The sequence below is a fragment of the Xenopus laevis genome, chromosome 6S, assembly GCF_017654675.1.
Source record: "Xenopus laevis strain J_2021 chromosome 6S, Xenopus_laevis_v10.1, whole genome shotgun sequence".
In the NCBI taxonomy this organism is placed as follows: Eukaryota; Metazoa; Chordata; class Amphibia; order Anura; family Pipidae; genus Xenopus; species Xenopus laevis.
The window spans coordinates 38963869-38978901 of NC_054382.1; the positions used below are offsets into that span (position 1 = coordinate 38963869).

Consider the following 15033-nt stretch of genomic DNA (forward strand, 5'->3'; position numbering starts at 1 on the left):
AACTTGACAGTTTAAAAGATTGTAGCAGTTCTGAAATATGACAGTGACTTAGATTGTAGAAAATACTTTATCTAAATAAATCTGTAGTAAGTGATTTGGCATGTTAAATGGTAGACTGGATAGCTTTATCTGTCTGTGTGTGTGGGTATAGTAATTAATCATTTATTATTGTACTGTGAAATGACATAACCTATTTCTTCTGTGAAGCAGCTGCCGTTTGCTTTTTTTACTTTGCTTGCCAGCTTGTAAATTAATCTCTTGACGGACGCTTTAAACATATTCATCTGTGTATGGCATAATGTGGGTAGTTGAGATCTAGGGTTACAGTTATTGGATTTCCTTTGCATGTGGTAAGCATAATGTTCTGCTGTCAGTCCATACATGATTTCAGTATTGGAAAGGATTGCATTAAAGTAAATGTGCAGTTGCTGTTATATATATTTATTTATTTTAATTTCTTGGCTAAGATGGTTTTCACCTGTACTAGGCTGGTTTTCACCTGTACGCAGGGCCAGAATTAGGGGTAGGCAGGAGAGGCACCTGCCTAAGGCCCAACTATGGGGGGGGCTGGCGCTAGGCAGGTACCTGTTAAAGGGTCTGTCTACCCCTAGTCTGTGTTCACTCCCCTCTTACGCTCTCCCCTCCCTCTGTCACTCACCCCTCCTTCCTCTCTGCTGTTCTCTCCCTCCTCCTCTGCTGCTCTCCTCTGTTATGGGCCATGTGCTTGTACATTGTGGGGGAGCATGGGGAGCATTGGCCCTGTCTGTTAGGACAACTGTGAAACTTAAAGGAGAATTCAACCTGTAAAAAAAAACCGCTCATCCCTACCCTGGGTAGACCCACCGCCCTCCTCCCCCCATCCTACCTGCCCCCTCCCCCCAGGCAAATGCCCCTAATTTTTTACTCACCCCTCCGTGCAGATTTTGGCCTCGGAGTTCACTGCAGCCATCTTCTCCGGTAATCTTCGTGTCTTGACAGAAGTTTCAGCACATGCGCAGTTGGAGTAAGTTTCGGAAATTTTTGTGACTTCATGCGCATTGCTTTTTTAGCTCAGATTCAAAAGCAACATTTATGACCCATGTGCCCCCCTCAAGGATCTGATTGGCTACTGCCTAGTAACCAATCAGTGGAACCCAAGAGAGCTGCAAAGCAGGAAGTGTGTTCTGGTTATTATGTTAGACATCCAGTCACTCCAGCCTTTATACAGTTTTATACTGCTGGCATATTGTTCAGGTAGCTATAACCACTGGCTAACATACAGTGGGCTTTGCTTTTCCTTGGTTTTCATAGGTATCCTGTTTAAATTAAAAGGAAGTCGCTTCTTAAAATTGTTTCCACTGCTTAAGATGCAGGGTTAATAGATCTGGCCATGTTAAATAATAAACATCCTCCATCCAGCATACATGTTCTGTTAGACTGCATTTTATTTTTATTACATATATTAATGTTAAAGAAGTTTATTTTTATACAATTTATACAAATACACATTTGTTTGTATTACTTTTAACCTTGTTACTGATAAGATGCATCAGATTATTAGTGCTGCTCCAGCAGAATTCTGCACAGAAATCCATTTCTCAAAAGAGCATACATATTTTTTTATATTTAATTTTGAAATCTGACATGGGGCTAAACATATTGTCAGTTTCCCAGCTGCCCCAAGTCATTTGACTTGATCTCTGATAAACTTCCGTCACTCTTTACTGCTGTACTGCAAGTTGGAGTGAAATCGCCCCCCCTCCCCCCCAGCAGCCTAACAACAGAACAATGTGAAGTTAACCAGATAGCAGCTCCCTAACACAAGATAACAGCTGCCTAGTAAATATAAGAACTGCACTCAATAGTAAAATCCAGGTCCCACTGCGACACATTCAGTTACATTGAGTATGAGAAACAGCCTGCCAGAAGGCAGTTACATCCTAAAGTGCTGGCTCTTTCTGAAATCACATGGCCAGGCAAAATGACCTGAGATGGCTGCCTACACACCAATATTACAACTAAAAAAAAAATACACTTGCTGGTTCAGGAATGAAATTTTATATTGTAGAGTGAAATATTTGCAGTGTAAACAGTGTAATTTAGAAATAAAAACGACATCATAAAAATCATGACAGAATCGCTTTAAAGTCTAAAAAAGAGTTTTTATTATTCCAAGCATAATAAAATCTATATTGACCCTATATAAAATGTGCATTTCATGCTTACCCAGCATTTAATCATAGTCTTATAGATAACAGCACGTTTTGTTTCCTTTGATTCAGTGCCATATTTATATCTAACAGAAAGACAGTGAATGGTTTGTATATGAATGCAGCTCTGACAGTTCTGCGACCAAAGGTGCTGGCTGAAAGAGCAAAAAAACGTGGCAGCTTGCAGTATATACAATAATATTTCATGACTGAATACAGGGTGATCTGGTAAACACGTTAAAGTATCTAAAAGTCCAAGATTATAGAAATCCACAGGAGAGTTTAAACGATTTGGTTGAGAATCTGTCAGTGGATTAAATAACCATTTGTTGTTTACCAATTGAGATGTGTTCCATTTCCATCATTAGAAATCAACATTGGTTTCCTCAACAATGACAGCTAAGGTTGACACAACTTTATAGAAACAATGGACGTAGATCAACCAGTTACTGCAATAGCAGTAGAAACATAAAAGGTATACATTTTGCAACAAAATCATAATCTGGATACACATACATCAGACATGGTTGCTCTTTTTTTTTGCACCATTAGAGACAAAATCATAACAAGAATTTCCCATATGCATAGCAGGTTGTGCACATACAGTATGTACACAAAAATATATTAGAAACATTTTTTATTTTGCACAGCCTATCTATTTACCCAGTTTTCAGCTTTTAAAGCATCATTAGTGGAGAACGGATGAGGTACTGCATTAGTTATTGTGAGACGTGTATATAAAACTCAGTTGCATAGTAGCATAGCACAGAATTGTTATCTGGGCTGGGAACTTTATTGTTTTTCAGGTGACGAATGGTGGTTTTAACTTCCACTTCTATTGTTGGTGAATTAAATATAGTTAAAGGGGTTGTTCACCTATAGAAATGTATATGTGGTAACATTAACATAGCAGATCTAGTTGGCATTGTGTCATACTAGGAAAATGATCTTGATTTTAAAGTATTGTATAAAAATGTTAAAACATTTTGGAAATTCCAACTGAGTCTAGTGCCAAGAGGCCCACTTTATTAAATATGTTAGATACTGGAGCGCCATGTTCATCTAAGCATCTAAGGCCTAGTTCATTCTAGCAAACTGCTTGGTAGCCATATTTGAAGAAGTATAAATTATATGTCTGGCCTATATGTCGTGAAATAGAGCAGGATCAATTTGCATTCATTAAAATAATATGTCAACTGTATTATGTAGTTGTTTTTTGTTTCTTAAAGGGGAACTGTTACAAGATTTTAATGTTTAATATGAGCTTAATTGTATGGAAAATGTTCTAAATATAAATAATTCTTTACTTGTCTTGAAACAAGTTAATCTTCCATGCCTCCCCTTCAGCAATCTTTTTCTCTTCATTCAGGAATTTAAGTCAGCTTTTGTTTGACTGCTCTAACATCATTGGTGTGTTCTCTCTTTACCTAGAGTATTAGAGTTAACGGTCTATTAGTTATCTGTCAATCAATACCCGACTCCAAATACTGCTTGTAAAATGATACGGGAACCATTTACTTAACCTCTGAGTACAAGTGCAAGAGTACTAAGAGGCGCAAGGGGCTGCACCTCGTGATGCTTCTTATCTGTCACGTGTAAATGACAGAAAGATGTTACCACTATGACTTTTGTCTGTTTTCTAGTTTGAATAAATCTTTATTTAAATGGGAAGTGAAAAGATTATTAGGATCAAAGGTTTCAATACAGACCATATTATAAATTTGATCAGTAGTTAAAAAAGGATATTTTATTCTTCTTGACTGCGAAACAACAATAAAAAACATGTAAAATTGACCTTCAAATGAAAGCTATGACAGGATCATTGTGTAAATATGTCACTAGTAATTTAATACTAAAGCATACCAATATGAACTGAATCTGAACTGTAATTATTTCCCTACAATCAAATTAAGAAATTAAGCCATGCTAGCTTTTAGATGTGTTTTATTTGGAGACATTTCAGTTATAAGCTACAGAAATGTTTGTTAGATTTTAAAGGGGTTGTTCACCTTCAAACAACTAGTTGCTTTCCGATAGATCGCCAGAAATAACGACCTTTTCCAATTCGTTTCTATTTTCTATGTGTTGCTGTTTTTCTAATATTGAAGTGTAAATTGTCTTTTATCACCTTCTAAAGCAGCTTTGGGAAGGGGGGAGGTCACTGACCCGGTAAACTGTTCTAAGTGGATACATTTAGTTGATACATTTCTTATCTTTGTCCTTGCTGAGCGGAATCTCTGGGCTACATTACAGGCAACTGTTAGAATTGATACAATAGTTGCTAATACTCCAGAGATGCTGCTGAGAAATATAAATGTTACAAATTTGTAAAAGTTTAGAGTTTGAACTACTGAGCTGCCAGACTCAAACACCAGAGACAGGGTCATTTAAATAATGTAAAGTAATTGAAAAAAGTCTTTATTTCTGGGAAAAAATCTGAAAACAACTGAACTGAAAAAAGTGTTTGGAAGGCGAACAACCCCTTTAAAGTAGATACGTTATATACAGTACATCTGATCCATTCAGAATGTATCTCTGTCCCATATATCACCAGTATAGGTATGGGACCTGTTATCCAGAATGCTCGGGACCTGGGGTTTGATCTTTAACTGAACTTTCCGTAATTTGGATCTTCATACCTTCAGTCTACTAAAAAATCCTTTAAACAATAATTAAACCAATAGGCTGGTTTTGCTGCCAATAAGGATTAATTATATCTTAGTTCGGATCAAGTACAAGGTACTGTTTTATTATTACAGAGAAAAAGGTAATCATTTTAACAAATGTGCATTATTTGAATAAAATGGAATCTATGGGAGATGGCCATTCCATAATTTAGAGCTTTCTGGATAACTGGTTTCCAGATAACTGATCCTATACCTGTATACTGTATGGTTAAAACTGCAATAAGACATTGTCTGATAAAAGTTAAATAGCAGGCATCAAAAAAATATATGGTGGTTTTGTATATAAATATATAAATGTATTTTTAAAGGAATAGTAACACCAAACAATTTAAAGTTTTTTTTAAAAAAATTAATTAATTTATAATTTACTGTTGCCCTGCACTAGTAAACATTTAGTCTTTGCTTCAGAAAGATTTCTATAGTTTATATAAATAAGCTGCTGTGTTACCATGGGGGCAGCCAATTAAGATGGGAAAAAAAAGGTTTACATAGCTCTGTAAAATACCATGGGAATTTTTCTATCATCTACTATGTAACGTATGCCTTTTTTTCTGAACTGAATGGCTGCCCAGCAGCTTTTTTAATATAAACTATAATCGTGTTTCTGAAGCAAACTCAATGTTTGTGCAGTGCAGGGGTACAATCATCACATTTTAATAACCTTAAAGGAATTATTTAGTATAAAAATAAAAACTGGGTAAATGGATAAGTTGTGCAAAATAAAAATTTTTTCCAATACAGTTAGCCAAAAATGTAATCTATAAAGGCTGGAGTGGTCGGATGTCTAACATAATAGAACAGAACACTACATTGAACTGTGACTTTAAAACACTTTCATTTGTTAGTGTTACTGTTCCTTTAACTGACATGTTTTTCCTGTAATAAATATAACCAAATTTTGTGAATGTGAGTATATACGTTTTTTTGTTTTTTTTTAAAAATATATACTATGTTTTTACAATGAATGTTAATATATTTAATGAGTTATTGGCATGCTCTCTTTTTGTCATTTTTATCCTGCTACAAACAACTCCGTCCTGCTTTGTGCTAGATCTGAGTAATCACTGACAAATAAGGGCTCATTTATGACCATAACCACAAATTAAGTTGCAAAAAAAAAAAACCTCTTGGTCTTATTGTTTAGCTTGGTGCCAGGGTGTCCCTCCCCCCTCCTGTGACAAATTGTGTTCTTTTCTTATGCATTAGGGAAAGATGTTCTCATGATTCGTTATAATATATTTTGATCTTTTTTATACTGTTTATAATCTTGGTTTTCATTGATTTAATAATGTGGTATATGGACAATGTTTTTCTATATGGACACTACACTGGACTCTATCCTAAAATTGGATATAGTGGATAATGGACAATTGTTTATTCATGAGGGGGTGGGTTGTTTGGTTATTTAAACCTGAAACGTTGTGACGCAAATATACACACAAGGGGCTTGCCCCCTGTTTGAATCACCTCGAGTGCCGGTACTTAATTTTTCTTGTATCTTGTGTGGAAGTGCCGTCTTCCCAGGGTCTGTGCACCAGGCGGAAATCTATATCAAAGGGCTGGGGTGTGCACGTGACTTTGTTACAAATTGTTTTCTTGGGGAGATTCTGTCACCTTCAAGCTGGTGATAATTTCATTGTTGCCACTGAGGGCTACTTCAGTGGGTGCAGCAGACTTGTGCTTGAAACATGAGCAAACTCTGAAAATCATCAGTGCAGTTGTGTCCAATACATCAAAACACCTACATGCAATTTCAACCTTTTTGATCATCAGGAATAATTGTGCATGTGGGAAATGCTGCATTCTAGGTGAAAAAAACAAACTGGAAATTGCATCTGAAATAACACTTTTCATACTGCACTTGCATTCGTAATTGAGCCCTAAGTGCAAAGCCACACATGGCATTTTTAAAAAAGCTTTGTTGGACGTAAATACGCCATTGAAACCACGTGCGACTGTCAACATGGGTTTTCCATGCATTTTTCAGCACGTAGGATTCTTTTCCCAACATGCACTTCTCATTGTTCTTGTTCCCCATTATTCTGTGGCTGGAAATAGAAAAGCTATTTAGAAATAGAAAAACGATTTACATGCAAAATGGAGCTGTAATGATTGTCAATACACAACGTAATTACGTCACCGGCCGTAAAAACTTACATGCGTCATTTACCTCGCAAGAATTTGGACGCCATATTTAAAATACGCTGTGTTTTTACGTAAAGTGTGGTTTCCAAACTTGCAGATCCCATAGAGTCTATTGATTTGGCGTATTGGCGTTTCTGCTAAAAAAACGCCAATACTGGTGTCCGTGTCGGATTTCAGCTTGCAAGCGCCCTGTGAGAATTGCCATAGTGCGTTTTCCATTAGTTTCAGTGGTAGTGCAGTTTATGCGTATTTAAGCCCGACTGAGCTTTTTTAGAAACGCAAAGTAAAAACACCACATCTGGCCTTGCCCTAATAGTCTGTGAAACCAGCAATTGTTACATTATAACTATTTTCTTCTACACACACTGCATGCATTTGCCAGTGGAAACATGCAAGCAGAGCTGTTAAAACAGCTGTATTTGAGTTTGTTTATTTGACACACATTTGACTTTTGTAATGGAAGTATTGCATTGGGCAAGGCACTTGTTTGTTTGAAGTATCTGCATCATGGATATGGCATATTTTTGCAAGTGTCTTAAAAAGGCTTATTCGACAGGTTCAATGAATAGGGCTGGTGCAGAGCATACTATTGTGTTAAACACAACCCCTCTGAAAAATATTTTTACATATTATTTTCCTTCATTTTACCTCCAAATGTTGTCCCGTTTAGCTTAAAACTTCTTGTGTTTACTTGTGAGTATTATTTTTAGGGAAATAATGCTATTGAAAATCTAAAACTGATGCAAAATGCTGAATGCCATTGAATTCCAAATTAACTTGCAAGTTCATTTCTTTTAAATTTAAAATACTTTTAAATAGCTGGTGATTTGCTAACTAGACTGGTAAAATACCAGATAACAATCCTACCTAGTGTGCGTGTGTTTTATGGGAATTGAATCTCTGTATGCTGCTGTGTATATATGTCAGCACTATCAAAATAAAGCATAATAATAATAAATAGGGTTAAAGGAACAGTAGGAACATCTACAAATAAGTGTTTTAAAGAAATGGCAATATAAAGTACTATAATTTACTAAACAAGCTGGTGTGTAGCTTTGGGAACAGTAATTTAAGCACAAGTTACACAGTAGATATCATGTAAGTTCTGTACGGGTATGCAACCTGTTATACAGAATGTTTGGGACTTGCGGGTAAGTAAAAGTTTGAGGTATTTCCACGGGGGGCAGCTAAGTTGGGGTGGGAGGAGGGAGAAGGGGTCTATGTAGGGTGGGGGGGTAGGGTTTTTTTTAGTTTTAGTTTAGTTTTCTCCTTTAAAGGAAAACTGTACCCCAAAAATGAATACTTAAAGGGGACCCGTCACCCAAAAAAATTATTCAAAATCCTGTTTTATCACGTTAGTCAAGCAAAATGAACTTTAATTACACTATATAAATTATTTGAATCTTGTTTCCTTCAGTCTGGGAACTTTTAATTATAGCAAGCAGGCAGGAGCCATTTTGTGGGCACTGTTATTAAGGCAAACCTTGCTTCATCTCATAATCTTGTTTGTGCACTAGAATGGTGCCCTGTTTACACAATTAAACGGTGAAGAGAACGGGGGAATATGTGGAGAGCAGTAACAACTAGTGCTGAGTGGAAAGTGAAAGTAATTGTCTGCCCTGCCTCTATGCCCAGGGCATAGAGTAGTGCCAGACAATATTTGATTGACAGCTGAGATTTTTAAATGAGCTTACAACAGCTATGAATGCTTTAATAAAAAGTAGAAATTGGATTTCATGTTAAATTTGAAAAGGACTTTTATTATACAGATTTGTGTGTCCGATGACAGGTCCACTTTAAGCAGCAGATGGTTTATATCATATTAAGTGGCATATTAAAGAATCTTACCAAACTGGTATGTATATATTTAAGTAAATATTACCCTTTTACATCTCTTGCCACAGATGGTCTCTGTGCTGCCTCAGAGATCACCTGACCAGAAATACTGCAGCTCTAACTGTAACAGGAAGAAGAGTGGAAGCATATAACAGAACTCTGTTGCCGGATGGCACTCAGATTGCTTCGTTTTCCGAAGTCGCCTCGCTTCGGCGACTTTGGAAAACCAAAGCAATACGTAAGCCATTGTGCCAGCAATTCACATTCTTGCCGACGGGAAGACATTTCGGGGAGATTAGTCGCCGAAGAAGAGGAGATTTGTTGCTGGGCAACTAATCTCCCCGAATAGCCACATGTGCCACCACCCTAAATGGCAATTTTCTATTTATGACTACCCAATGGCATATATTAAATAATATAAAAAAGTATATTATGAAAATATTTTTATTTACATGAAGCAGGGTTTTACATATGCTGTTTTATGCAATATATTTTTTCATAGAGACCTAACTTTTTCAAGGGTACAGATTTCCTATAAATGACTGCACATTTTATATAAACTCTAGTACTGTTTTGAAGTAAACACACCAGTTGTACTAGTGCAGAGCAACACTGCATTATATTGTAATTACTTTAAAACACTCTTTTTTTTTTTTTTTTTTTTTTTGCTGTATCTTTAACAGTAATAATATTTAAGTAAATGGCCTGTATATACAGAGGCATAGATATGATCAAGTGTGGCTATAAATGACTGTGCCTGAAACATTTTGCTTATTGAACAAAAATATACTTGTACACAATGAACATTGTAACAGCTGCTGTGTGTACATTGTGTAATGGGGTTGGTAGCCTGCTATTAGCCCGTGGCTTGTTAAAACACACAGTGCTCAATCTGGGTATTCTAAACAAATACATAATGATGTTTCATTTATTGTAGGATGGGGTAAGGTACGAGCTGTCAATAGATCATCACTAATATTCTGTGTGCTCGCTGCTGCATACTGTGCAGAACAATGGCACGATGTATTCTTGTTGTGACAGCTCTTAATGTGTTTTTCATTTGAGGCCATCTGATAAAAGCATTTCAGGAATTTTCATTCGTAAACATAGCTGTTCTTTGCTATTCAAATCTATTTATGCTGTTCGCTAGCTGCATGAGAATCAGAATAGCTGAATCTTCACATTCAACTTTGGCTTTTATATGAATTATATTTTCCTTTATATGACATCCAGGGCTTGAACTTGCAATCACAGTAGCAGGATTTTGTGTAGAATTTGATAGTACTTTCAACATGTTCTGGCTGCAGTTTAAATGCTATCAAGAGCCATAGCAGCCTACCACACTTGGATATAGGGGGGATGGGGAAATGACTAGAGCGCAGTCAGACAGGCAGACAGTCTCTTCTGCAAAATAACAGACAGGCACGGAGTCTTTTAGGTAGCACTCTCAGCCCTTTATCCTTTTAAATGTTCATTTGCTAGGATACTGCAATAAGGCCTGGCTACTTGATCTTGCAGCACAAGCAGACCATACTTGTAAAGGAGATTGATTTACTTTGGTACAAGGAGTGGGTGAGTGTAACAAGATCTTTCAAGCAATTAACATGTTTTATTTAACAAAGATCAAAGGCAAATGCTTAAATTCCCTTTGGTTGAAGCAGATATGTTTAATAAAGGCATCAAATAGTTACCCTGTGTCGGACTGGCCCATCGGGATACCAGGAAAACTCCCTGAGCCCAGGCGTCAGTGGGCCCTCCTTCTTCTAACCATTTGGCCTATTTCATGGTCATTTCTGTATTTCTTTATGGGGTTTAATAATGGAAAAATAGAGTATAGTATGTAGAGATAAAAGACTAGGAGAATAAAGAGGTTGAGTGAGGAGAAGAGAAATAATAGTTTGGAAAGTGGGCCCACGGTCAAAGGTTTTCTGGTAGGCCCACGGTTTAATGTTTTCTGGTGGCATCCCAGTCTGACACTGTAGTTACCTGATGGCTATTAGGCTATAAACTATGTCTTTGAGATCATAGGCAATTTTATTAGCAGTCTCTGCACTAATGCCAAAAATACTTGCTTAAAAACATCACATGTAATGAGTTTGCTCCTAACAACAATGTACTAAAAAATACTGGCAAGTTAGCACCAGGAATATAATAGTAAAAGAATGTTTTTGTAAACACTCCCCACCTCCCAAGGGTGTAATAATGAGCACCAATTTTAGAATGGCAAACAATAAAAAGGCAAGGAAGCATAACTAACTGTGTTGGTTATGCTTCTGAACCTGAATGGCCCTTTGTTAAGTGTAAAGTAAGCACCAAGTGAGTTGGAAAACTGGACTGGTTATCCAACTGGTTATACCCACTCAAGGTGTATTTACCTCTTGCCGAATTTGCATACACACGGGTTTATATTTTGTGATATATGTCCATACAGGAATTCATTTCACTGTATTGTATTTCACTGCATACAATCAGGTTTCCTGTTAAACAGTAGACCTATTTTAATCAAAGTATATCGTAGATAGGTTTCTTTTTCATAAAAAAGTAAAAAAAAAAATTCTGCCTTTATATCCAAACTGCACCACTGTGCCCTATTTGCCTTACCTGTGTTGTTGCAGTGGTGGGCACCTTCTTGTGGCCATTAATCTTTTCTTCTAAGTGGTCACTGACATGGGGCACCAGCCTACTCTGCTACGTTGCTCTACTTTTTCAGAACAGGAAGGCAAATGGGACAATATGTTTGTTCAGTGCTTTGGTTAATGAAAATGGCCTCCTATTACCTGTGAAAAAAGAATAAAATTCTGTTTATGCAGATTAATGCAGAGCCCCCCTGACTTGTATGGTCTCAAGCTAGCTTGGTCATTATCACGTCAACCTTGAGGAAGAACTATTGGCTTGTTTTTTTGTGCTGGGAAGCAATATCTCTATGCTCTTGCAATGGTAGCACCATTTAATGCCCATAGTTTCTTATGTCTTAGGTTCCCAAGTTTATAAAAACACTGTGATTTCTTTGTTCTGGGTTCTGACTATTTGTGAGTTCGAAATTGACGGAGCTGATGTCAATAAACTTTATTTTTTCACCTCAAATGGTCTCCGGTTCTTGAAGTTCCACAACATTGACAATAAAATATCTTTTTAATTCTTCAATTTCTTAATGCAGATCATCTGCATAAAGAAATTGAAGAATTAAAGAGATAGTGTATTGTCAATATAGACTAGGAACCAATATCAAATATTATATTACTTTAAATACAATATTGACTACCTGGGAAAACAGCAGACAAGCCTATTTCAAGCAGGATGCTGTCACGATTATAATTGTTATTGACACATACTACATTTATAAAGCACTAACATATGCACCACGCTGTACAATAGATGGAATATACTTCAGACATATTGTTAATATGTATACTGACTAGTATAGGAGGTAAAGAGGGCCCTGCTCAAGGGCATACAATCAAAATTTTACAATCTGTTGCTGTTGCCATAATCCAAAAGCCAAACTGGTATCTTCTTTTTGACAAGATCTGTATCGTGCTGTCTGGTGATTGATTCTTGTAGAATGTCTTACATATATACTGACTTTTATAGGCTCAGAAAATGTCAACTGAAGGTCAAAGAGTGGATGACAGTCCGAGCACTAGTGGAGGGAGCTCTGATGGAGACCAGCGGGATGGGGTTCAAAATGAGCAAGATCAGGAAAAAGTACAACCTAAGAAGAAAGAAGGCAAGATATCCAGCAAAACAGCTGCCAAATTGTCTACTAGTGCCAAAAGGTACTTGCTTCTTTATTATTTGAAGACATGTCAAGCATGTTGTATTTTCTTTTTTTTTTATGTGTAACTACATAATAGGCTGTGTGGTTTTTATTTTTTATTTTTTTAATAAAATGCAACTGAAAACCCAAATTATTTTAATTTTTACAACTAAAGTAGAAAGAATAACCAATTGCTTTATCCTGCCATGGGAAATGATTAATTTTGCCTAATCTGGTGTAGAAAACAACTCTTTTGATTGGAAATTGCGGTGAAATTATTTATTGATAGCCCGGAAAGTGCCAAAATGGTGAAACAAATATATGTTCAAATTAGGGTTTTTATGATTATTCAGAACAGTTAAAAATGTGATCAAAGTGGACCATTTCTACCGTTGACCTCTAAAGTGTTTCCAAACCTGTGTTACTGCTTCTGTCAGTTAACTATAAATTACATTTGTATTTTGCATTTATACAATTAATTTTTAAAGGAATAAAGGGGCAGGTCAATGTAGTGATATTCTTAAATTAGAATCAGTCTTTATATTTGTATTTCACCTGTTCTTAACTACTACCGGTTTGATTGGGCCATTAACTCATCATTCAAAAAGAATTTAATCTCTATGATACATTTTTAAAGTTATTATAATTTGCAATTCTTATCTTTTTGCTTACCCCCTTGTGTTTATTTTCACCCCCTGTCTCATTCTTGTAGTCTGTAATGTAAACCATTGCATGGTTACTAGGTGGACACCCTTTCAATTCCAGACTCGGAAGGTGTAGAATAAAAATTAAAACAATTAAAAAAAAAACGCAAACAATAAAAAATACTTTGATTTAAATCAACCCACCAGTTAAATTTAAGGTGTACTGATTTTCCAAGAATGAAAATATCTAGTTTTGCTAAGGGTAACCTGGTTTCTCATATTAATGCCCTATTGTGTTTTTGTAGCAGCCCTTAAATAAGAGGCTAGTTGCAGCTTTATGTTTCCACAGTAAATTAGTTGCTCACTGAAGCAGTCTAATCTATAAACATGAGACAGAAATTCAAATATTTCCTCATTATTATGTAGATTTTCAGAACTCTGAAAGTTGCAAACATTCTATCACAGCTGATGTCATTTCATACATTTGTGGTGGTTGATATCCCAGTTCTATTTAGAAAAAATTTTTTTTATAGAAGGAAATATTCTCTTATGTATATTTTTAAGGCTGTAAGAAAAGTGTAAAAATAGTCTGTTCAGATGAAATTGTGGGGCTGTGTGTTCGCTAATAAGGATGTTTGTAGCAAGCTGGGCCTCAGGTGCTCTCAATGGAATAGCTTGCATGAGTAATGAAATAATTCCATATACCAAAGATGACAATAATACATATTCTCTTATAATATTCTCTCTCTTATAATAAAGCAAGCTCGGGAGGGTGTTACAGCATAATTTGCTTTAATTTAATGTGTGGATTAGGGGGATGCAGCAAATCCAGGATTCCGTTTGGGATTAGGAACAGAATTCGGCCTTTTTCAGCAGGATTTGGATTTGACAGAATATAAATGCCTGGCTGAACCGAATCTGAATCCTAAAAATCATGTCAATTTTCGACACACAAAATCTTCAACAAATTAAAAAAAAATTGTTTAACTGTGCAATTCATGCTCACTTCCATTTTGCCCCTCTTTTCGGTAATTAGCATATGCAAATTAGGATTTAGTATTTGGCTGAAATTTTTTCGATGGATTCAGGATTATACCGAATCCTCAAATTGTGGATTCCGTGCGTCCCTAGCGTGGATCAACAGATAAAATAAAGCAAGCCTTTTGTAGAAAATGCCTGTTATTTGCTGGTGCGGATAACAGTAGTCACTTTATGTAATGTACAGTCAGGGCCGCCATCAGGGGGGCACAGGGGGTACTACTGTACCGAACACGGGTCTAAAGGGGGGCCCAGCTGTGCTGCACTTTTTAAAATAGAGTATGGGGGACCCTGACCACCAATGATTTTAAAAAAAACTTTTATGAGGGGCCCTGGTGCCACAGTTTTTTTTAATTTATAAGGGGGCCCTGACCATCAATAGCTTTTTAAAACTTGTGTGTGGCGGGGTTTACCATTTTTAGGTATGTCTGTGTAGTCTTTTAACTATGGTGTGAAATGGATGGGATCTTGAGTGGGGCTTGGAGGTTGTAGTGGGGGGGGGGGCAAAAATGTTGTTGTACAAGGCCCTTTGATTTCTACTGGGGGCCCTGTATACAGTACATGCAGACATCAGTCTGAAGCAGTAGATTCTGAAATTAGATTTTTTTAGTGTAGAAAGAGTAGAATTAAGCCCTGCACACTTTGGATACATGGTAAGGTTTAGTTTATTTCAGCAGAATATTATGTAAGGGGTGTGCTTGTACTTAAAAAAATGTTTTGCCCAGGAAGATTAAATA

At 36.4% G+C, this 15033-nt stretch overlaps 1 protein-coding gene across 1 annotated transcript in view; it reads left to right on the forward strand.

Moving 5' to 3' along the window:
• ube2e2.S (ubiquitin conjugating enzyme E2E 2 S homeolog) overlaps window positions 1-15033 on the forward strand; it is a 138182-nt gene that overhangs the window by 14799 nt on the left and 108350 nt on the right. The window contains 1 exon segment of the mRNA NM_001094579.1: window positions 12449-12633. Within this exon segment, the coding sequence (NP_001088048.1) occupies window positions 12458-12633 (176 nt within the window). The 5' untranslated portion in view covers window positions 12449-12457.